The sequence below is a fragment of the Balaenoptera ricei genome, chromosome 8, assembly GCF_028023285.1.
Source record: "Balaenoptera ricei isolate mBalRic1 chromosome 8, mBalRic1.hap2, whole genome shotgun sequence".
Lineage (NCBI taxonomy): Eukaryota > Metazoa > Chordata > Mammalia > Artiodactyla > Balaenopteridae > Balaenoptera > Balaenoptera ricei.
The window spans coordinates 73,994,046-74,018,471 of NC_082646.1; the positions used below are offsets into that span (position 1 = coordinate 73,994,046).

A 24,426-nucleotide genomic window follows, 5' to 3' on the forward strand; every position below is an offset into this window, starting at 1 on the left:
AACTAACACAGGCCACTCAGGAGAATACAGCCAGCAAAAAGCAGGAAGCATATCAGGTTAATATTTTAATCTGTACATCACATTTTTTTTTTTTGCAAACCATTACAGTTTTATTTAAATTAACTTTTTCTTGCAAAATAGTCATTTCATTTTTTCCAACAAAATCTTATAAAGGCAAAAATAAAATCTTATTTTGGCAAATGTCATGAAGTCGATACTGGCAGCATATGGAGTTAGTTAAAAATAGACGGCAACTTCTAAATATATTCAAGATTATTTTTCTGACCATAGTCAAAGACAAATTTTCATTTAAAGTGTGGCTCCACCCAATGGAGTTGTTTTTTGTTTGTTTGTTTTTCAACTTCATTTTCCGAATGCAGAATATCATGAGCTCATGACTTACATAAAGGGCCACAAACACTGCGCCTGGCTTAACAGCGCCCTCCCCGTTTTAGGCTGGAAGTCAAGTCATAGTCCTGTCATCGTGGCCCTGCTGGCCATCAGGGAGGGTAGGGGCCCGCTGCCTGCCCACCTGCCACCTGACCCAAGTCCTGGGTAGGCTGACCTGTGTTCTCAGGGGCCAGCCGCAAAGACCCCAGGATACCTATCACAGCCTAGTGCAGACTCAGGGAGTTGTAGGTACACGCCACCCAGTGTGACATTTATTGCTTATGATACAAATCAAAGGTGTTTCTTCTCACCTTTTCTGTATTTCAAAGTGTATTTTTTTTTTTTTTTAATTACGGCGAACTGTTTTTGTTTTGTTTTTTTTTTTGAAGAGCCCTTTGCTGAGAGAACCTCATGGGCAGGTTGGGAACCAAAGTTCTTGGACACACCTTTGGGCCTAAGCCAGACCCAAGGCCGAGGCTCCACGTGCCAGCTCGGTGGAGTTTCACCCTACAGAGCTGGTCATCAGGCCAGGTCAGGGTCAGCTGATCACTGCCCTGGACAATAGACCAATGAGCCCAACACTGGAATCCACTGGAAGTACATCTCCAATCCAACCTCACCTGAGTTCAGCAGATGCTGGACTGGCCTCTGCTCACCCTGCCCTTCGGCTCCCACCCACACCCACCACCCAAACGGTACCTGAATCTGTATGTGCAGCTCCAAAATCCTGCATCCTCACCTTCTCAGCCACTCAGCCCTTGAGGTGAACATTATAAAATATAGCCTGATTCTAAAATACAGAGTCAGTATTTTACAGTGTGTATTAAAAGTGCCTTTGTCACATGTAAAAAGGAGTCTGAACTAAAACAAGCGTGGGTGTTAGGCCCTAGCCCTGTGGTGAATGCCCCCACAGCTGGTGGTGCTCTGTCCTCCAGCCTGAACCCCGGCTCAGCTGGAAGGGGAAGAAGGATCAATCTTCTCGGAGGAAACTGGTTCCACTGGCCCCTGGCTCCAGACTTCTCTGCACGCTGGATCACGGGTCAGTCACTGCCTGGGCTGGCAAAAAGCACAGGAGACAATGAGAGGCTGGCAGGACCCCAGCCCACGTCTGGGGAGCAGGCGGTGGGCGTGTCTGTGCACACGTGACAGGGAATGGCAGGCTGACAAGACAGAGAACAGCAGAGCAGGGGGCTGGGGCAATGCGGCCGCTGCTGGGGGACCCTCGGCTTCGAGAACTAACGGGCATCCCACCTTTCCTCCACCCTCACCACTTCTAGGAAGTTTGCCAGACACATGCTGGCCCCTAGACTGGGTCCCTGCTCTGATAGGGCAGAAGGCCTGAGCAAAGAGGACTCTGGGGTCCAGTTCTGGCTCTGCCCTTCATTTGCTGAGGGACTCTGGGTAACTCTCTCAGCCTTCATGGGCCTCGTTTTCTTAATCTAAAAACAGGGTGACTGTACCAATCTCCTAATGAGGGTGCTGGAAGGGTACAAGGAAATGTGTGTGTGCTCTGAAAAGAGCATTAGAGGCCTATCTCATGACCACAGGGGCACCAAAAGCAGAGAGGAACACAGCCTCTCCTCTGCCTCTCTGTGGCCTGGGGTGGCGTCACCACACTTGATCTCCAGGAGAAAACCATACACACTCCCGTGGCCCCAGAAGACCCTGCAGCCTTTACAAAAGACCTGGCTGGAGCATTCCCTGGGGTTCCTCAGTCACGGGGTCCCTACTGCACACGTCCCGAGAGCCTGGCCCAACAGGCCGACCTCCTCCTGCCACCCTCAGGACAGTGAAGCGTCCGGGCGGGTGGACACTTGCCCAAGACCATGTCTCCGTCCCAACCACACACCGCCATCCCTCACTGCACTCCCTTCTCCAAACATCTAGAGCCCCCGGGGGTGGCCCAGGTGGGCCAATGGAGGTGGCCCAGGTGGGCCCAGGGTGGCGATGGAGAACAGAGGCTCTGAACTCGCACAGAAGGGGTTCGAACCCTGGCTCTGACACAGCCGCAACTCCTTGGGCAAGTCCCTCAGGGTCTCTGAGCTACGCTTCCTCATCTGTAAAATGGGGTGAATATCTCCATTGGCTTGTTGTCAAAGGAGATGATCAGCGCGATGCCTGGCGCGGAGTAGGCGCTCAGCAACGTTAACCACAAGTGCGTATAGAGGGATGAGAGGGGAAGCCCTACACAGTCGTATGAAGTGGAACGTCAGGGAAAGGGCTGCTGAGACTCCTGATACGCCCTCCCCGTCCAGGTGAGGCAACAGCCAAGAACTCAGAACAACAGCCTGGACTTGGCCCCGGCCTCCCGACTCCTGGTCCAGCACTCCCTCCCTACTCCCACGCTGCCTCCTCTCACCATAAATGCCCACGTGGGGAGGACTCAGAAGGGGTGGTGCTGGAATGTTCTGCAGGGGTGAGCGCCATCACCCTGGGCAGCCTCCTCCTGAAGCTTCCCTTGTGACTGGAATGAGCCCCCATCCCTCACAGGGCCCATGTCCTCATCTGCAAAACTGGTTTTTCTAGGCTTCCGGTTCTTCCATTTCTTTGGCCAAAGCCCTGACGGGGAGAGGCCATGATCTAATTCTTCCTTCCCAGCCAGCGCCCCCCCTTCCCAAGCCCTCCGTCTGGCCTGCCCTGGTCCCCTGGGGCACTGGGCCGCCTGCAGGAAGGACAGCGGGGCGGGAAGGGGCGCAGCTCTAGCTCCTGAGATTTCAGGGAGCCAGGGGGCTTGGATCACACAGTCTCTACTGTATCAGAGCCGCTGAACGTTGAGTTCCTAAAAATCATCAGCCCCCCACCTGCCTACCAGTCCAGGAGGGGTCTCCCGAGCAGCCGCTTTGCCCATGGAAGGAAGCGTCAGCAGGTGGCACCGCAATCATCTCGGCAGCAGAGGGGAGGGGCCATGCTCAGCGCCAGGTGAGGGCACACGCCAGGAGGGGGCTCTTACTTGGAAGGTGTTAGACAAAGGTGTAGTGGAGTCCGTTGCTTAAGGGGGGGTAAGGTGGCACCGTCCTGGAGGACAGGGGGGCTTTAGGCGGGAGGAGGGCCAGCTGCTGTGCTAGACGGGCAGACAGGAATTAAGTGGTGCGTTAGGCTCCTCGTCTGCTCCTGCAGCACCAGACGCCCTGCGCGGCAGGGCCGGGGTGCCGTGGGCCCCGCTGCCCACCACTAACGGCCTGGGCTTGCGGGGGGCACATCCATGGGGCCTGGCGGGAGCCTGGCCTGCAGTTCCCAGAAATGTCTCTGAGCTGGAGAGAGGGAGCAAGAGTGAGGAAAGGCTGCAGCAAAGGTGGCCACTGAGCAGGGACGTGACTGCGGGGTGTCGGGGTGTCAGGTCTGGGGCACGCTCGCCTGCTGGTGGTAAGGAAGCCGAGGACAGTAGGTCCACATAGGTAGAGCAAGCACAGGCCAGAGAGGAGGGCACTTTACGCAGGGAAGGTGCCCCTGCTGGAGCCCTTGACATGGGGAGGAATTCAAAATCAGGGAGCCCCAGGATCATTACGAGGAGGGGCCCGGGAAAGCCGTCTGCTGTCTCCCCAACGAAGACCCCCTCTCAGCCCACGCACATGTCCTCAGGGGAGTCAGCGACTCTGTACGGGATCCGAGCTGGGAGACAGAGCACAGGCTGCCCCTTGTCCTCGGTCACACCCATGGCTCTGCTTCCCAGGGCCGGCCACTTCCAGGTCCAGCAGGCCCCACCCGTGGTCACTTCTAGACCCTTTGGCCAGGGTTGGAGGACTGGTGGGGACTGTGACCCCACTTCAGGCTGGTGAGAGACCACCCCTCTCACACCTGGCCAAGGGCACCACCTAGACATGCAGTGGCGGCTGCATCTGGGGAGAAACAGCACAGGTGAACCGTGAGAGCTCACACAGGGAGGGCACAAGTGGGTGGAGAGAGGAGCCAGGAGTCTCCTTCCTGGCGCACACACACACACACACACACACGCGTGCGCGCGCGCACACACACACACACACCCTCCCATCCCATGGTGCTGGTTTTTTCCCACTGGACAGCAAAGTCCCACTTCCCAAGCCCTGTTTTCTGGCACAGGCCACTCTGATAGGTGAACAGTGACTTTGACTTGGGAACCAAAGCAGGGACCCCAGGGAGGGTTAGAGGGGCCCCATTCTGCCTTGTCCCAGCAAGAAATCCAAGCACCAAAAGGCTTTCCTGCCCCTTCTTCGTGAGGCCAGAAACCTTAGCCATGACTCCTTAGCTCAGGAGAACAGGAAAAACCTGTTCTCAACCCACAATCTCAGAGAAAGCGGAATAGCAGTACCACTCCCAAGATTTAAGAATGAGCTCTACACCCTCTCCCGGGACACTCCTGAGCCCCAGTGCCCCTCGCAAGCCCTGCAGCGCGCCTGGGACAGGGGAACATGCCACCGTCCCTCAACGACCGACAGGCCATGCCAGGCCCTGAGCCCAAGGAGCAGGGGGTGGGGCCCAGCCTCAGAGGCCGTCCGCGTGGCCTCACCTGCCACCTGCTTGCTGCGCTGCGAGGCCTCGGAGGCCAGGGCGTAGGAGATGTTGATGATGCGCTCCTGCTCCTGCAGCTGCGAGCCCAGGCCGGCCACGCTGTCCTGGTCCTGGCCAGACACTGGCTGCAGGTTGCACATGCTGCGGGAGAGCCAGAAAGCAGGCTGTGGGCCTCGCCACCCCAGGCACCTGCCTCAGGAGAGCAGGGTCTCCCTGGCCTGAGGATCTCACCCTTTTGGGGGCATCAGATAAAAATGGTGCACCTTGGGGCTTCCCTGGTGGCGCAGTGGTTAAGAATCTGCCTGCCAATGCAGGGGACACGGGTTCGAGCCCTGGTCCGGGAGGATCCCACATGCCGCGTAGCAACTGGGCCCGTGCGCCACAGCTACTGAGCCTGAGCTCTAGAGCCGCAAGCCACAACTACTGAGCCCGCGTGCCGCAACTATTGAAGCCTGCACGCCTAGAGCCCGTGCTCCGCAACAAGAGAAGCCACTGCAATGAGAAGATCGTGCACCACAAGGAAGAGTAGCCCCCGCTCGCCACAACTGGGGAGGGCCCGCACGCAGCGACAAAGACCCAACGCAGCCAAAAATAAATTAAATAAAATAAATTAAAAAAAAAAAAAAATGGTGCACCTTCTCTCCAGACAAAGGTGCACATGCTTCTCCCCAAACACCTAGTCACAGCTTTGTTCCTCCTTTGGCGGATCGCAGACCTCAAGATAAGGGTTCCAGCTCTAAGCTCCTAGTAAATCCAGGCGTGAAAAGGCTAACCGCTCTCTGAAAGGGAGGCCCTCAAGTACCCGGTTTACGTTTCTGAGGCTACAGAGGCTGATGCGACAGGAAAGTCACTTCCTGGGGTCCCATCCTGGCCTCCAGGGATGTGGGCAAGGCCTCTGGCACCTCAGGACAAGGCTGGGCCCCTGATTCTGGTCTAGGGGTCTGTGTGAGGGAACATGGGCCCTAAGGCTGGGAGGGCCATCCTTGGGGCCTACCTCCAACTGTGTCCACCTCACCACCACACTTGGCTCCACTCCCCACACTAGCCAGGGCCACGGGACACAGATTTGGGGGCAAGGGCCTAGGATGGCCCTCTGAGTGCTTTAGGACCTCCCAGATGACCTGGGCAAGCTTCCTCGCTGATCTGTGGGTGACGTGCTGACAGCCGGCCTGCTCCTCACAATGAACAGCGCTGGTCTGAGACGGAGGCCTGACAAAACACTCCCCGGCCAGCCCAGCCCAGGGCCCATTCAGCTGAGACACCCCTGGGGTCGGCCTAGCAGGTCGTCAGGGCTCAGGCAGCATGAGGGCTGACCTGGACCGGGCAAGGATGTTCCGGATCTTCTCGGCTTTGCGGTACCGCGCCTGCAGTTCTTCCAGGCTGGGCGGCTCTTCAGGATCCAGCTCCACGTAACGCTCGGGGATGGAGACCTTCTCTGGTTTGGAGAGCTGAGGAAAGGTGGTGGGAGGCATAGATGTTGGGTTTGGGACCTGCTCTCCCCATCCTGTCCCCCGCCATGAGGCACGCGGAGGAGCCCGCAGACTTCAGTAATTTGCTAAGATCACAATGGCAGTTCACTGTGCAGTCCCGATCTGAATCTGGGTTTGACTCCAAAGCCCGTGTTCTATCTACCGTACCAGGCAACCTCCTACAGGCCAAGGGAAGGGAAGGGGGAAGGCAAAATAACTAGACCGGTAAGCCCTGAGGATACAAATGATCACCGTAAAAGCTACCCTTGATGTGATCTGACCTCTCCGGCCACACTGACCCACCTCTGCCCCCGCTCTTTCCTCTGCCTGGGATGCTCCTTCCTTGGGCTCCATGGCCTCTTTCTCATCCTCCCACCCTCACCTCCAGAAGGCTTCCCTGACCCTCCTTCTCCCATCCACCCACCCCTGCCACTCCCTCCCGTTTCCTGTTTGTTTCTCCACTGTCTAGAGCAGGGACTTGGTACTTAGTAGCCCTTCAGCAAGCACTCCTTGGATGGGTGGCTGGGTGGCTGGGTGGCTGGGTGGAGGGATGAAAGAAAGTGGTAGTGCTTTCTGTCCCTACAAAAGACCCAGACAGGAGGCAGCCGCTTGAATCTACTGCTCTCAGGAGGAAAATGACCCCAGCTCCTCCCCACCAGTCTCTCATACAAACCCAAAAGAAACCTCAGCTTGGTGAACCTTTAAGTGGGCCAAGAACGCTAAAGGCAACTTTTGCACACACCTCAGGGAATTTTTTTCTTCCTTGAACTACATTAAAATAGGGTTGGTTGAAACTTCCAAAAACAAGCTAAATCCAATCCCAGGGCAAATCTGGACTTGAATTTAAGCCCATGCAGACCTTTCATTCTGGTGAAAGAGGGCAAGAAATAAGCTCTTTTCTGTTATTTCCCATGAGGGCAGATGCAGAGGAAGGAAACAGATTACATTGTAGCAGGAGGGATTTAGGTTAGAGATAAGGAAGAACTTTTTCCCCTGGCTGGCAGGCCAATTAGGACACCGCAAAATGCACTTCCATTGCCAAGGCAGTGTGTAGAAGCTTCTTTTGTGGACCTGAGAAAGCACGGACCTTTGGCTGTTTCAGAGGTGCCAAAGGGAAAAGGTCTGAAGGCAGGGGACTAACCTCGTTAAACCCTGGAGCCCCAGCTGATCCCAGAACCCAGCAACTCCACAGGCGTCAATTTGCCCCCATCCTGTCTGATCTATCCTTCATGTGGTGAGAGCATTTCCTCTCATGCAGTTTCAGGCCAGGCCAAGTCCTCATACAAATGTGTTTGGGATATCTATGGGCCACTGTGCACTTCATTCAACAGAGTCGTCATTCAGCAAATATTTACGGAGCATCTACTGTGTGCCAGGCCTGGTGCTGGGTGCACAAAGGTGAACCAAACAGCCAAAGACACTGCTCTACAGAGCTTACAAATGGCACAACATAGGCCACAGGACACCACCCTATGTCTTGAAGACCCTAAGTCTGTCACGCTCTGACTCCCGTTCTCTTCCCTTGCGTAAGAGACGGTCCTGACTGTGGTTACTTGCTTTTCTGGGCCTGCCCGGCCATGATGCATTTGAGCCACCAGAGGGCGAAAGAACCCAGACCAGACCTATCCAGGTCTCCTAGCCTCTGCCATAGCTGGATATTTCACCTGTGATTTCTAAACCTGTCCTGCCTTTTCCCCAAGTCTGACTGCCCAAATTGGCCTGACTGGCCAGATGCAAGACCAACCCCTGGTTTTCCAGGGAACATATCCTAACAATAACAACTACCTCATCACATGCCTACTATGTGCCAGGCCCTGTGCTCACAGCTTTGTGATCATTGCTAACCGTTAGGGCAACGTGCTGAGTCACTTAACGCTCCCCACAACCCACATTACTGCTGAGGAAACTGAGGCACAGAGAAGTTAAATGACTTGCCACAAATTACAAAGAGAGACAGATCTGAACCTGCATCAAAATGCCTGGTCTCCTCTTACTACCTCCAGGTGCTGTTCATCCATCCTCCTGGGCCACACTGAAACCGAGCTTGTCCTCATTCAGGGCAACACCCCACCACCCCCGCCCAATGCCCCTGGGAGGGTTGGTCAGGCTGGCGTCTGAAGGCTGGGCCTCCTGGGGGCAGCGTGAAGGAAGCCCCTGCCCTCACCTCTCTGCTGATGTCCACGTCATAGTCTTGTGGTTCCAGGTCCAACTCAGTGACAGGCACAGCCCGCACCTTCAGCCAGCCATTCTCCTCCTTGTCCTTTCTGTCCCCTTGTACGGCCCGTTCCAGCAGCTGCAGGTCAAAGTCCTGCTCGCGCTTCCACTGGTAACAGAACAAGAGGGTGAAATGTAGTCACTTCCTGCCTATTCCTTTTGGGTAGGTCTTGCAGGCACTGGGGTCCTTGGGAAGATGGGCCTGTGACTCATTAGGGAAAAGCTGTGTGACCATGGACCTCAACCTCATCTCTAAAACAAGGCAGCAGCAATTCTGTGACACAGATGGTCTTTGCTGTGTTCTGAAACTCTGTGACAGAGAGAACAAGGCCTCTGCCCCTTTGATACAGCCGGACTCCAGACTGCTGATTTCTCTCTGATATGGGCCCCAAAGTGTCCAAACCTCCCAGGCACAGGTCTAAGATCCACGACTTTAGACTCACAATGGTCCCCAGGGATACAGGAGGCTCCCAGGTCCAAGAAGGTGACCCTAAAACAGAAGCTGGGACAGAGCTCAAGAGAAAAGGTTTGCCGCTTCTGTGGCATGACAGATCACGGAAGCCCTTCTGGTTCGGGAGCCATATGTTCCAGCTCAGAAACAATGGGAAAAACAAACCCTCTGAGGCCCTGGTAAGCAAGTGGAATAGCCAAGAGCCTCTCTAGTGGGCATTCCCAACAGGACACAGTTAAGGGTGGGGAATAATGCCCCCACCGTGGGACTGGGGAGGTGCAAGCAGGAGCAGCTTGCGGCCAGTGAGGCAGATAAGCTGCTGCGTATCACACATCTATTTGGGGCAGATGTTTTAAGTTAGAAAAACCAAAAACATGTAAAATTTAAATGTTAAATCAAATGCAACATTTCCAACTCTGTAACAAGCAGGCTTCACAGAAGGAAACTCTAACCCAGCCACTTTAAGATCCCAGCACAATGGTTTGGCTCCGCCGTGGCCTTCCTAATCACCTGTGGCCTGCATCCCCATAGGCCTCGACGCTGAGCAGGTTGTTGAGAGGAGGGAACGGGCCCAAAGCCTCCCTTTTCTTGAGCAGAAGCCAAGCAGACGCTTCTCCATCCCAGGTTGCCTTCTCCTTCCCACCCCATCCACCTCACAGAACCCCAAGTGGTCACCGTTGTCTTTAATGCCCCCTCAAGCCCTCACTCACCCAAGCCCCAAACCCACTCCATAGCAGCACATTTCACCCATTCGTGCACAAGCTCTCCATACTGACTCTACGTCAACGTAATCGCTCTTAGGTGATGGTTTCCAATTAAAGTGTAAAAGGATTAGGCAGTTGAAGATTCAGGGATGAAAAATTAATTTAATGATTCACAAAGAAAACACACATTTTCTTACACGCTCACCAGTGCCCCAAAGAGAGACAAGACCTCACATAAACCCAGCCTGATTGTTTCCACAAACAGAAAAAGTTCACTGGACTCTACAATGTATCCTGGGGAAGAACCACGCCAATCCATTATCATTAAGCAACACGTTTATTGGCGCTGAGGCAGAGACTTACACAAGTCTTTTTTTTTAAAGAAAAAAATTACAAGGTATTCAAGTTACGATTTTTAGATCATTTTTCTACATTTGAGACATCAGGTTGTGAAAAGTCAGTTTTACCTCATCATATGACATTTACTTATAAAGTTTAAAAGTTACTGGCTTTGCAGCTTTTCAGGATATGAGTATCCTGGGTCTGACCCCTATGGTGTCTAACAGCTGCAGAGAGGCCCTCTGAATACAGATCATAATGTATCTTGCTACCTGTTCAAGTTATTAAATACTAGAAACACAAAAAGTTTTCCGTAAGAAATTGTGCCGATGGGGCCGGAGGAATTAAAACTGAACCACCTCAGACTTGGCAGAATTTATTCCAACATGCAATCTCTGAAGTCTGTGTCTACTGTCCAGATGTGAGGCATGGACTTTGATAAATTCATCATGCCCAGACCTCTGACAATGACCACGGACGGCCCTCAGGCAGTGGGGCTGGCTCAAACTTGCGGGGCAGCTTTTGGGATAAGGGAATTATGAGTCAGTAAGCCTGCATAAAGGGGGCAGCAGAAAGGTGAGTCACACATGGGAGTGCTCACTAGGCTATGGAGAAAAGAGCTGCTATTATAAGCCTGGTAACAAGAGCACAGGCCAGTTAGAGAATGGTTGATGCAAATTAGAAGCGTCTGTAGACACAATCAGGCAGGATTAGAGAGGCAATGAGCGGTAACGCTAAAAGCAAAAGAGCTTGTGCAGTGAATTAGGGGAAGAGCAGTCAGGCTAGAGGTCTAGGGAAACATTTGATTTCAAACAACAGGGAAAAGTCAAATGGAATGTTTCCAAAAGGGACCTAAGGCGACTGTGGGCAGGGTGCAGTGCCTGGAAGCACCACCAGGGGGCAGCAGACGCCCCGGCTCCCCTGGGGCATGGGGAGGCCCGTCAGCACCGCAGCGGTGGGAGAGCCCCAGTCCTCAGAGGTGAGGGGCACCACCCTCTGCTCAGTTGCCCCACAGGGCACCCGCTTGGAGGTTTGGGAGGCTGGTTGGCTTGCACTCCTCCTCCTCAAATCATAGCACCATCTTTCTCCTCCACTCCTCGAACCCTGTACTTCCCGAGTCCTTGGTTCAGCTGAGAGACTCCGAATGCTTACAAAGGCCTCCCTCAAGCTCGACTGCAGAACTGACTGTGGACATTCTCTCTGGCTCCTGGGCTCCTGCAGTGACATCCTCGTTCCTGCTCTAGTTCCGGGGTGCCCTCTGACCAAGTCACACATGCGTCCCGGCTTGTGGACACACAGCCCGTGGGGTGTTCTCTGAGCCATCCAGGTCGACAGCCCACTCTCTCGGGGTTGAGAAGTGCTTGTGTCTGGGGGACTCGGGGAAGCTCTGCTCCCTGTCCCAGCCCCACCTGCCTGGACCCTCCTAACATACTGAGCCGAGATCTCCAGGGAGTGGTTGGCTGAGGTAGCGGGACGAGGGCAGACCCGTCCTCTCTCCTTGGCTCAGCGTCCTCTTGCGCTCCCGGACCAGCGCCTTCTGGTGCCGCTTCATGCGCTCGAGCTGCTCCTCCGCGCTCATCTTGCCCCGCTGGTGGTCCCCTGAGTACAGGCGCTCCAAGGCACTCCTGGGTCTCTGAGGGGCAGGAGGGACAGACAGGGCAGCTGGGCTGGGAACACAGAGGGCAGCCGCCCCGCTGGCTTCATCCCCGTCTCTCTGTCTCTCTGTCTCTCTCTCTCTCACACACACACACACACACACACACACACACACACACACACTCCAGTTGGGCTCCTCCTGGCCACTGAGAAGCACCTCCTCTAAGCACACTCGTGGACATGATACCGCTGGCCCTCACGGGCTCTCTGGGCAGCACCCAATTCTGCAGATGCAGACACTGAGGCCCAGGCCTGTCCAGTTGGGCACAAGCACATCATGGGCCACAACTCAGGGTGTGACTCACTGGGCGAGACTGGGGAGAAAGGTGGGAGCCCCTTGGGAAATGTGGAGGGCAGTGTGATGCCCTTCTTGGTGGGCAGTGGTGAAGGCATCACGAGCACATGGTGACAGGGAATCTGAGCTCTGGAGGGGTCACCTGACAGGATCGCCAGTTACCGTCTACCTTGGAGCCCTTCCCTCTGTGCATGAGGGAGCAGTGAGCCCCTCAAGAACTTCTCAAGGCCACTCACAGGGTAGGTCACCTTGCTGCTTTCGGCATCTAGACCCCTCTGAAGCGTGACGTAGGGAGCGATGGTGGACGACTGCTGGAGCCTTGACGTGGACCCCGAGAGCCCTTAGTGAGGAAAGAGAAATGCAAGTGGATTTGTGGTGAGGAGGACAGGCCACCAGCCCCTTCTTGATCACCTCCCACTCCCGTGAGGGGATCACAAGGACCCAGCCAACAACCCACGCTTCTTCCTCCCCAGGGCCCGGAAGAGCAAGGCCCCAGGTAGGGAATGAGGGGCCAGCTCACGGGCGCCCTCTGTCCGCAGAGGAAGATCTGGGGACTACCCTCGTCTTCCCCCACATGCAGAAGACCTGGGCTGCTTGGCAGGAGGAAAGGATGGAGGGCAAGGAACGCCCTGCATCACTTCCTCCTGATGAACTCCTATGCGTCCTGTGTGACCCAACTTGGCTGCCTGCCCGTGAGAAGCCTTTTCAAACGCTCTAGGCAGAATCAGTTATTCCCTGTATTCTTCAGTGTATTCACTGGTTACTGCACTGACCACAGTGTCAACATGCCTGTCTACAAATTCAACAATGCCTGGTTGAATGAATAAATGACTGAATGAATAAATGAAGAATGGAAAGAAGAAGGCACCAAGCATTTACTGAGTACTTACTATATAACAGGCAGGCACCGTGCCAGGTATTTCATATAGATTTTGTCCCGCTGGCCCTACAAAGTAGCATTACCTAACCACTGTGGAGGTACGCAATCTAAAGCTCAGAGAGGTTAAGCAACTTGTGCAAGGTCACATGGAGCCTCAGCCCGTGCTTTCTCCACTAGCAACATTCTTATCAAGGCTGGTCCCTGACATCTGGAAACGGGCATCACACTGACTGAGGACTCCACCAGCATTTAGCACATAGGAAAAAGAATGATAAATGTCCTGCAATGCCCAGAGACTCCTGAGCGACACAGAACTGTCCTGCCCACAGGCCACTAACACTGCCATTGATGAACACCTCTAGGCTGTAATGAATGAAGGGAAAAGGGTCCGCAGGCACAGTGCCAAGGGTTGCTGTGGCCCAACTCAGCAAAAGCCAGTCCCCTCCAGGGATCAACTCAGGACACAGCAAGCCTACACAGCATCGTGGGCTGGGAGTCACATAACCCCATAGGAGTCCAAATCATGGCGGTGTGGCCTCCTGTTTCCACACCCTGTCAACGGGGGAAAGCGCCTGACCTCCCACCAAATGAGGGAGTGTGGTCAACCTGCTTTGCGGTTCCAGATGGCCTCCTTTTAAAAGGATTTCAGAAAGAGGATCTGGCTATGGGGAAAAACAGGGCATGGGTGAGCCTAATGGCCTAAATCTGTTCCTACCCCCATCTCAAAGGGACAGGGGAGGAGAGTGAGAAGACCCAACTGAGGAGAAAGGTGTGTTTGTTTAAAGAAAGGACTCATTGAGTCTTAGAGTGACACAGAAGAGGAGAAAAGCCTCTGGAAGGCATGAGATGGGATGGCCAAGCTGATGACAGTCACCCAACATCCCAGCCTGCAGGGTGGGATTCTGGCTCTATCACTTATTGGCTAATTGGCAAGTTGTTTCATTTCTCTGGGCCTTGGTTTTCTTATCTCTAAAATGGGGATAACAATAGTACATCCCTCACGGGATTATCACGAATCTTAACTAAGTGAATATGAAGTGCTTAAAACAGTGCTGGGCTTTATAGTAACTGCTATTATCATTGTTCCCGGGGGGGGGGGGCAGATGTAATAAAAGAGGATGAGAATCAGGATGTGAGCCAGAGGCAGGAAGGACAGGCCCTCCCTACAGCCCAGAGTCCGCTGACAGCTGCTACCCAGGCTGAGGCCCCATGCTGCAGGCAGAAGGGTGTGAGGACCGGGCAGGGCTGGGGAGCAGTGGTGTGGCAGTGGCGGGGATGCCCAGGAAGACTCCATGGAAAGTCTCGCCTTACCTCTGCCTGGCAACGTCTGGTACCTGCTCTCAGAGCCCACGAGCCCCAGGGAGGGAGGGGCCATGTCCCCACTGAAGGTCGCCAGCTCAGGCTCACTGACGTATGACCGGAGTTCCACCTGTGGGCAGAGTCTGAGGTCGTCATACCTGCCCCGCTGCCGTCCCTCTCCCCACACACAGCGGGGCAACCCCAGGGGTCCCCCCTGCTCACCCTCGAGTCCCCGTTCACACACTGCCCCTGCTCCCGGTCTCGCTTCCTCTCGTCCGACTGCCGCTTGAGGCCCCTCACTGAAGTGTGCCGGATGATGGTGGCCTCCCTCGGTAGAGGTGGCACGGCCGGGGGCTGGTCCTCCGGGCTGTAGAGCTCAGGGAGCGGGGGCCTGGGAGGTGCCTCGTCTTCCTGCTCAGAAACAAAACCAGAACCGGTGCCCGGTGACAGGATGCTCAGTGGCACCATCACAGTGGTGGCCCAAAGGGAAGGAGCAGGCCACCTTGGGTCTGCAGGGAGTGACCACTTCAGCCCAAAGATGCCAACATTTCCCCTGGTTGAGCTGTGAGGTCGGGAGATGTCTCTGCTCCAACCCCATCCTTCCCTTTGATTCACACATCCTCCATTTTTCAAAGTGTGATCTACACACAATCCAGAACTCAGGACACGGGTCCATGCTCTCATGCCACTGGCTCGGAGTGCACCATCAGGGGAGGCAGGCTGGTAACTCTGTGTTTACCTGTATGTTTATGACAGCACCCCACCACCACCACCCCATCCCACCATGCTCAGACGGAGCCAGCCCACGGTCCCTGCATCGTCTCTGGATCCTTCAGCAGGCTGGGGATCCGAGCAAGGACCATCTACATCCTCCTGCCTTTTCTATCAGAAATGCACATGGTTACCAAATATTTCCTCCTTCCTGACTCAGGCACAGAATAGGCAGTCAGGATGGGTGACTCACTGCCTTCTCCACAGCCCACTCCCTGGGCTGGGATGAATGTAACTATTTTCCTTGAACCCCACTGTCCACAATGCTCTCCGAGAGCTGTGGCCTCTCTACAGACCGACAGCCTGGCCCCTGACTGCCATGAACACCCACTCCTGGCACAAATGACCACCCAGACTCCTTCCTCCTAACCGCCCCCTTTCTTAGCCTAATTTTGCTTTGTTTTTCAGAGTTCAGGAAAGGGTGCTGTAAGCTTGTTTTGCAAAGGTTTATCAGCACTCTTCTAAAGCAACACATTTCATTACTGTGTGAAGTTTAAGCTGCCTACCTAAGATACCCAGAGGCTCTCTGAGCATCAGTGGTTTCCAAACCCTGACAAGATCTTGGAATCACCAATTCCTAAAAAAGCCCCCCAGAAAGATAAATGCAAACCATTGATTGCCTTTGATTGAAGGGAATAGAATGTCTGGAGACAGAGGGTGGAAGGGAGACATTTTATTGCATACTTTTTTATATCCTTTGATTTTGTACCCTTTCAGAGTATTGTTTAATAAAAAAATGACATTAAATTTAAGAAAAGCCAAATAAAAATGAAAGAACTATAACTACATGCAACAATATGGGTGAATCTCACAAACATACTGTTGAAAGGACGCAAGATACGAAAGAATAAATACAGTATTATATATGGGCTAAACAGAAGTGTTTCGGATGCAAATATAGGTAGTGAAACAAAACAAAACAAAAAAGCAAGGAAATTATCAAAAAAGTCAAGATAGTGGTTACCTCTGGGAGAAAGAGAAAGGGCCTACACTGGGAAGAGACCCACAGGCCCAAGGGCTTCTGATTGCTGGCAAAGTCCTATTTCTTAGAGTCACAGACGTAGAGAACAAATGTATGGATACCAAGGGGGAAAGAGGGTGGGGTGGGAGGAATTGGGAGACTGGGATCGACACATATACGTTATTGATACTATGTATAAAATAGACAACTGATGGGAACATACTGTACAGCACAGGGAACTCTACCTAATGCACTGTGGTAACCTAATGGGAGGGAAGTCCAAAAGGGAGGGGATATCTATATGTGTATGGCTGGTTCATTTTGTTGTGCAGTGGAGGCTAACACAACATTGTAAAGCAACCATACTCCAATAAAAATTAATTGAAAAAAAAAAAAGTCCTATTTCTTGGTCTGAGTGTTGGTATGAAATGGGTAGTCTATTATTATTTACTAAATTATATATTCATGTTTTATGTCAATTTCAGGATGGATACCATTGTTTCACAAAAATAAATATAAAACAAGCAACCAACAATAAAAATGGTAAAACTGGGGCTTCCCTGGTGGCGCAGTGGTTGAGAATCTGCTTGCCAATGCAGGGGACACGGGTTCGAGCCCTGGTCTGGGAAGACCCCACATGCCGCGGAGCAACTAGGCCCGTGAGCCACAATTACTGAGCCTGCGCATCTGGAGCCTGTGCTCCACAACAAGAGAGGCCGCGACGGTGAGAGGCCCGCGCACCGCGATGAAGAGTGGCCCCCGCTTGCTGCAACTAGAGAAAGTCCTCGCACAGAAACGAAGACCCAACACAGCCAAAAATAAATAAATAAATAAATAAATGGTAAAACTGGTGAACATATATACAACTAGAAGGAGGGGAGAGAAGACCCACCCACCTTGGTGACCCTGACGCTCAACCAAGTTGAAAGGCCCTGCTTCCGAGCCACAGCAACCAAGCTATGAAGAGGAGCCTCTGTCCTCATCTATTTCAAGCTGCTGGTTCTGCACAAGGGGAAACTGAGGATGCTCAGAGAGGGCATGGGCCTTGCCTGAAGACCCAGAGACAGACAAGGGCTGGAATCCACGCAGTCCTGCTCACAGGCCTTTTTCCCTTTGCTCCTCGTCCCAGGGGGCAGGCATCTTGCATTATATTAGCACCTGTCTGTCCCAGCCACTCCTGCTATTTGTTTTGCTATTTTCTACCTCTTGTTTTGTGGCTGGTGCTCCATGACTCTTAGATCTGGGAGTGGGAAGGAAATCTCAAGATAAAGAAGTTCACAATGACCCTGGTTCCCTGCGCCTGTCTTCCAGCTCTGGGCTCTAGACCATGGCTGGAAGCAGGTGAACGGTGAAGACCAGGTATAGGAACTCATGTGTTTTAGCCAGCACTGTGCACTGATCTTGTCAGACGTCCTAAGCATACACGGTGCCCAGGCAAAGCTCCTTCAAGCCCTTGTTGGCAAAAACCTAGAGGTCTCCATTCCAAGGTTCCCTCTGCTATAGCTTCCCTGACACTTGGACCAGGCCCCTCATGTTTTCCAGCCAAGGCTGGCCTTCCCTGGAAACATGAGCTATCACAGCACCTGACCACATCTTTTATTTCCTTAGAGCCTTCTGTGCTCCCAGACTCAGCCAAGGGCTTGGCCCCTCTCTATGCCAGGCAAGCCAAGGTGTTGGCCCAGGCAACCACACGGGCCACATACCTAACCTGAGGACCAGGGCTGAATGTCCAGTTAGATGTCAAATGGCACAAAGAATGGTCAGGAGATGCGGATTGGATTTACTAACTAATATGGAGACCTTATGCAAATTTTAACACCTTGGGCCTCAGTTCTCTTATCTGTGGGATGGAGATACTGACCTTCCTGTCTATACTCCCAGAGGTTACTGTGAAGACCACATGTATCCTCACAACCCAGCACAATCCTCAGCTGCAGGTGGAGATAAGGACACTCTTCTGCTAAGGGGAGCTCACTGCCCAAGCTGCAGGTTTGCACAGAGCCCTGCATGGGGCAGCCACACACTTCTTTGCACGACGCAGATCACAAATTCTGCCCTACTCAGTGCAGTCACTGCCTCTTGCTAGGCTTCAGTTCCCCCAGCTGCAAAATGGGAGAGGTGGGCTAGATCACCTCTAAGGGCCCTTCCAGTTCTGGGAGACTAAGCACAATGGCAGGGGCCCCTACCTCTCCTTAACTGCTCATGGCTCAGGAACCCCTCAGGACTCTGGCTGGTCTGTCTCCCCAAGCTTCCCTAAAAGCTTCTCTCCCAAGAGAAGAGGACCTGAGGACAGAGAAGGACAATCATCTGCCAGAGAGGAAACGACAACGCCCAGCTCCTGGTCATCAATACTCACAACTTTGGGCTTCGTCTTGGTTGGTGACTGAAGGGGAGACGTCACCTTCCTCAGCTGGGGCGGGTGAGGTCGGTACGGCACGTAGGTTTGCAGCTGGGGGAAGAGTCGAACCTCCAGAGGGGTCCGCATGGGGCTGGTGGGCGGGCTGGGCTGCAGGGGCGGCTTGCTCTCAGAAGAGGAGATTGAAGGCACAGGCGGGTGAGGAAGCAAAGGCACTGTTTTCCTCTCTGAGGGGTGTGGAGAGAAGCAAAGGGTGCGATGGAACAAAGACCCTCTTCCTCGGAGGACAAGGGGAGTGACTTAGGCCACGAAGACCCGACCTCCCCAGGGGCCATCCCCCAGCTCCAGGCGCTGGCCTCCACCACCCCCACCCCCAGGAAGATGGCCCGCTCACCCGGATTTTTGACCGATTCCACCAGGATTCTGAAGTTCTCTTTATTTGCACTCAGGCCTGCAATGACATCTTCGATCCTCCAGAGATCCTTCTGTATCTGCGATTTCTCCTGAGGAAGATGAGGTAGTGGGTTCATTTCCTTCTTAGCTCCTCACCAGAAGTTTCTTCTTAGGACTTGTGCTGTCATTCAGACAGAGCCCCTCACCCTGGGGGGCAGTATTCCCTTTGGAAACCCCACCAGGTCTAGAGCCAAGCCTGCTTCATGGCTTCCTGGGCAAGTGCAGACGTGAAAGATGCCCAAGGTCCAGGGGAGAAATTTCAGAGAAGCTCTCACAGTCTACCTTTCCTGTTTCCACCTCATTTAAAAATAGACTCCCTTAAATACTGTATGATTCCACTTATGTGAGGTTGTCTAAAGTAACCAAATTCAGAGACAGAAAAATAGAAGGGTGGTTGCCAGAGGCTGAGACGAGGGGGAATAGGGATTGTTTTTTTAATGGGTACAGAGCTCCAGTTTTGGCTGAGGGGAGGGGGGAATGCAGATTGTTGTTTAATGTGTACAGAGTTGCAGTTTTTCAAGATGAAAAAATTTCTGGAGATTGGATGTACAACAATGCGAATACACTTAACAGGACCAAACTGTACACTTAAAAATGGTTAGGTAAAATTTTATGCTACGTATATTTTACAATTTAAAAAAAAGACTGTCTTAGGCAACCATGGCAGAAGGGAAGAGAAGGCAAGGACTAGAGGTTACACCATCCCTAGAATATAAAGAGCATCTTTTTGAAGACAGAGCTGAATCTTGGGATTTTGGATTTAGTATAAGGGGCAGTGGATATTATTTGGCAGTAAAAAGGAATGAAGTACTATGTCTGCTACAACATGGATGAACCTTGAAAACATTATGCTAAGTGAAAGAAGTCAGACACAAAGTGCCACATACTGTATGATTTCATTCATACGAAATGTCCAGAATAGATTAAGTCCATAAAGACAGAAAGTAGGTTAGTCATTGGCTAGAGCAGGGGTAGAAAGTTGGGGTGGGGATGGGGGGTGACTGTAAATGGGTACCGGGTTTCTTTTGGGGCTTGAAGGAAATGTTACACAACTGATTGTGGGGATGGCTACCCAACTCTGTGAATGTGTTAAGGAAAAAAAAATCAGTGAATTACATACTTTAAAATAGTGAATTTTATGGTATGTGAATTACATGATAAAGGTGTTATTTTTTTTTAAAAAGTACGATGGGAAAAGAGGCAGGCTACACAACCATGCGCAAACTCTGAGAAGCTACACCCAAACCACCAGGGAAGAGGCCCTAGAAAGAGGTGAGCAGGGTCTGCTGTGATTAAAGGGTCGTGGGCACCTTTTAATCGAGTTGTGTAAACATCAGATATGGTATTCTTTTAATTTAAAAATTATCATGGTCCCACCCCATGGACTTAAAAAGGAAGGCTCCACACCCCTATCTCCTTTCCAGGTACACTGCCAGCCTCAACTGGAAGAGTTCTCACGTGTGTGATATTTATGGACCACTGTTCCTGGATACATCCCCACAGGGCTGGGCAGTGAGCAGGTTCTCAGTACATGTACGCTGAATAAATAAAGGACCAATCACATAAAATTCCCTGATCAAATACTATCTAACAGGCATAACAACAGACGTCTGAAGCCTCCCTCCTAAGGGGAGCTCACACTCTCATACTCTCTCCACCCTTCCAACACCACTGCACATCCTCAGGGCTGATAAGCAAATAACAGGCTTAATGCTCAGCTCCACACTAAAAAACGAGTGTCCTAAAACAGACATGTTACTGAGCTAACAGGATTATCTCTAGAGCTGAGGTCCCCAAGCAGAGTGCTGGGAACAGGTGAAGAAGGAGCATGGGGTTAAGGTCATCTCTCCCTCTTTCTCTTTCCTCCCCTGGCAGTCTACCTGGCGTACTTCTACCTGTCAGTTCACAATCCTGCCCCCATTTTGCCTGTCACCTCAACATGTAAGAGAAGAGCAGAGAGAAGCAAAGGCCAGAGAACTTCAATCCAAGGACGATGGAATTTCAGAACTTAACGACAAGGTGAAGGAAGCTTTTGGGGAACACGAGAGTGGGGTTTCATACCTGTATCCTCACATCACACCGAGCAGGAAGGCTCCAATGTACTACATTCAGCAAAGGCTTGAACTCACTGTCCAGAAGTAGGGACACCTACACGTAGCCTCACCTCTCACTGACTCTCAGAGTTACCTGGAAGTTCTTTTATCCTCTGGTTTCCCTGCTTGGGTGGCCATGAGGATCTTCATAAATAAAGCTACTCATCTTTACTCAAAAGGCTATGGGTTTTCTCACAGCCAAACCTGGCTAAAGAGGGGTGAGTTTCCAAGCCCCATTACTGAGAATTTGCATATGGGGCTGCAAGCCTATCTCCAGTGTCAATGATTTATTCAGGACTCTAGCAGCTTGCCTGGTCTAGAATTACACCAAAGAAGTTAGCACAGAGCCTGCTCAAAGAAAGGCTTTGTGAGCTTCCCAGGTCATCGTGGCACTCAGGGAAAGCATGAGCAATGCCACTAGGCTAGGTGGAAATCAAGCTGCAGGGACCAGGCTTCAAACTGGCCTATCTCCTAGTAACTTATAGGGCTAAGTTCTCTAGGAAGTCTGTAACAAGACCTATACATGGCACCCATTTGTTTTTTGGAGGGAAAAAAGGATTCTGGGCCTGCTGTATGTTAAATTACCATGAAATAAGGTACAGTAGAAATACAAATAGCCAATAATCATAAAAAAAGATGTTTAACCTACTAGTAATTAAATGAATGCAAATAAAAACATGATGTCCTTTTTCAGCATGCAGACTGGCAAAAACTAAGAAGACTGATAACATCAAGTGTTGGCAAGGATGTGGGTAAACAGGTTGAGTACTCTCATGCACTATGGGTGGGAGGGCAAATGAGTGCAGCCTTTTAGAGGGTGATTTGGTGGTATCTGCCAACATTTAAGATGTACACTCATGTCAACCCAAACAAGTCCACTCCTAGGAGCCTATCTTAGATAAATGCTCATAAACAAGCTCTAAAGGCAGTTACATAGATGCTCACTGTGATACCATTTATAAAAGCAAAACACTGCGAATAACTTAAATGCCCATCAGAAGAGGAATGGCTAAATAAAGTATGGGATATCCACACTATGAAATCTGTAGCATCAAGACCAACAATGTCTAATACAATTCTGAGATTATGTAAATCTTCTATAATCTGTGCTGTCCAATACAGAAAGCCACTAGCCACATGAAACAATTCTGGTGTGACTAAGGAATATATTTTTAATTTAGCTAATTTTAATTAATTTATGTTTAAATTTAAATAGCTACTATACAGGGCAGCATAAACTTGGGGGTATCTTTCTTGGAAAGAGTTCCATTACATAAAGTTATGACAAAAAAGCAAGTTACCAAACAATGTGTAAGTATGATTCCTGTTTAAGTAAGCCCAACTCCCTCCCCCAAATAAATTATATGATACTATGTACGTGCATACGTTTGGAAATGCACAGAAAATGGTCTGGAAGGCAACACTGCAAACCGATGGCACTGATTACATGCTGGGAAGGGGAGGGACTGGGCAGAGAAGGGAAGGAGGGAGGAGGAGCTTTTCTGTCCTGTTTTGGTTTTGCTTCTCATTGTTTGGACTTTTCAGGGAGATGCATTTGTGTGTTTTCTGTATAATTAAAGAAACATAAGGAATGAAAAGCTAAACAAAAAATTATGGCTGAAATTAATGTGGATGGTTGAAGTCCAAGAGGATAAGTCTAATGAGACCGAACAGTTCAAGGAACTAGTAACTAGAAACAATTGTTTAAAGGACTTTGCCAACAATATTCACCTATTTATTTTCAAGCCACTATGCTAAATACTGGGGATACAAAAAGAAGAGGAAAATGTTAGCTCAAATGAAGGGAAATTATGGGAAAAACCCAACAGCCACAGGAGACAGACAAGTTCTGGGTGACCTCATAGGCCAACCCTGAACTACAGGCAAGAGTCTCCTCCACATGCTCCTAGACCAGGCTCTCTGGGACCAGCGCTAAAGCGGCGAGTGGAGGTGAGCGGAAGCATAGCAGGGCCTGGGAAAAGCCTCCTAGTCCACAAACCTAAACCTCCTCCCGAATTCCTTCAGTTTTCTGGGGTGATGCTGATGTGAAGAGAGTCAACACATTCATTAAATCACTTGAATGAAGAGGCTTGACTAGAACTAGTTCATCAATTAGCAAGCCTAGCCCCCATACTGGCCCAACAGGGTGCCTTGTACACAAGAACCCTCAGTTAATGCTTGCTGAATTCAAATAAATAGAATTTATGTCAGGGTCCTGAAAGAAGAGACACAGATCTGAAGTTAGGTTCAAGAGCAGGTTATTTTCCATTTTCAAAACTTTGAGGGTGGGGTAGAAGCCTGGTTGGGCACCCCAATGGGGGAAACACTGGCAGCTGGAGGACCCAACCTGGAAGAAGGAAAACCACACAGGGCCTTTCTTCCTCTCAGCTTTGGAGGCAGAGGCAGCTATCAACGGGGCAGCCTGATTTTAGGGCAGAGAAGGCAGGGCTCTAAGTCTGCCTTTCCTGAGTGAGGCAGGGGCCACAGCAATGGGTATCACCCCACCTGGCCTGAATTCACACTACTGATCAGGTGAAAGCTTGATAACATCTATCCTCAGGAGTCCGGGAGGGAAGGAGGCGGGGCTTCCTGCTGCTAAGTGAGTAGCTAGGAACCCAAGGCAGGGCCAAGAACCAGGAACACAGATCATCCTCAAGTATCTGCAAGGTTCTCAAGGTCACTACTGTCTCCTCTTGGGGCTGTTTCCCCAAATGATCAGTACTAAAACCCTTAGAAAAATGCCCAGGATCTTGTCTTTGAGAGCAGAGAGGCAGGGGGAGCTGAGGTGAGGCTTCTCACGACAGCCTGGCTGGGGCAAGGGTTCCCCAAGGGAGAGCTTGGGGGGGCGAGCAGGCTGAGTCCAGGTGCAAAAAGAGAAGGCCCCTGGGTAGGGCTAACATCCCCCACAGGTGAAGACTCCAAGAAGAAATCAGAGCTCAGAAGGGATGAAGAACCCTTGGGTCACCTGGAAAAAAAAGGCTCTTCTGTGTTGCTCCTGCAGGGTCTGCTTCAGCTGCTCCACATCTCTCTCTAACTTCAGGTATTCATTCCAGGCATTTTCCATCTCCTGTTGGCCAAGGAAATGCTTCTGATTCTTAGTTATGCCACGCCCACCCCTCAGAGGGCCCCATGAGCACCTGTGCTCCTGACCACTGCTGACCCGACAGGGCAAGAGGGAAGGGGAGCCTGGTGGGTCTCAGGCAGGCCTGGGGAGAGAGACAGGCCACCTGCACCGTCCCCTCTCCCACCCTTGGGGATGCTTTGGTTCCCAGGCTCTGGCAGAAAGGGCCTGTACCACGTCAGATAGACAAATAAAAGAGTAGAGATTCTGATGTCTCAGAGTTAACTGCGCACAGATCAGGGGAACAGCCTTGCAGGCTGCTCTCAAACATCTGACCCCTTGGGTGTCACTGTAGCCACCCAGGAGTCAATGACAGAAGGCACCTTACGGCACCGGTAGAGACAAGGTAAGCTACTGTTAGGAGGCAGCCTGGAGGCGTTCTGCTATGCCAAGACTCTCGCCCCTGGCCACCAACTCCACTACAGCTTGGGAGGTGAGAAAAGCAGCCCCCTGGCCAGCCCATGCTGGGGAGGGCAGGGGAGCGTCTGC

The 24,426-nt window shown here is 51.8% G+C and overlaps 1 protein-coding gene across 12 annotated transcripts in view; it reads right to left on the bottom strand.

The window, feature by feature from the left end:
* Positions 1-52: 52 nt before the first annotated feature.
* The window catches only part of PLEKHA7 (pleckstrin homology domain containing A7), a 208,344-nt gene continuing 183,970 nt past the window's right edge, over positions 53-24,426 (bottom strand). For 5 of the 12 annotated variants that reach the window (XM_059931190.1, XM_059931194.1, XM_059931198.1 and 2 more), the window contains 10 exons: positions 23,782-23,883; positions 18,665-18,773; positions 18,271-18,497; positions 14,405-14,593; positions 14,195-14,312; positions 12,240-12,343; positions 11,485-11,685; positions 8,509-8,667; positions 6,190-6,323; positions 3,358-5,016 (listed from right to left, as the gene is read on the bottom strand). In XM_059931190.1, the coding sequence (XP_059787173.1) occupies positions 4,701-5,016; positions 6,190-6,323; positions 8,509-8,667; positions 11,485-11,685; positions 12,240-12,343; positions 14,195-14,312; positions 14,405-14,593; positions 18,271-18,497; positions 18,665-18,773; positions 23,782-23,883 (1,659 nt within the window). In that variant the 3' untranslated portion in view covers positions 3,358-4,700. Of the gene's footprint in view, positions 5,017-6,189; positions 6,324-8,508; positions 8,668-11,484; positions 11,686-12,239; positions 12,344-14,194; positions 14,313-14,404; positions 14,594-18,270; positions 18,498-18,664; positions 18,774-23,781; positions 23,884-24,426 lie in introns of all 12 variants that reach the window. The other 7 variants (XM_059931192.1, XR_009504660.1, XM_059931196.1 and 4 more) reach the window with 7 other exon arrangements.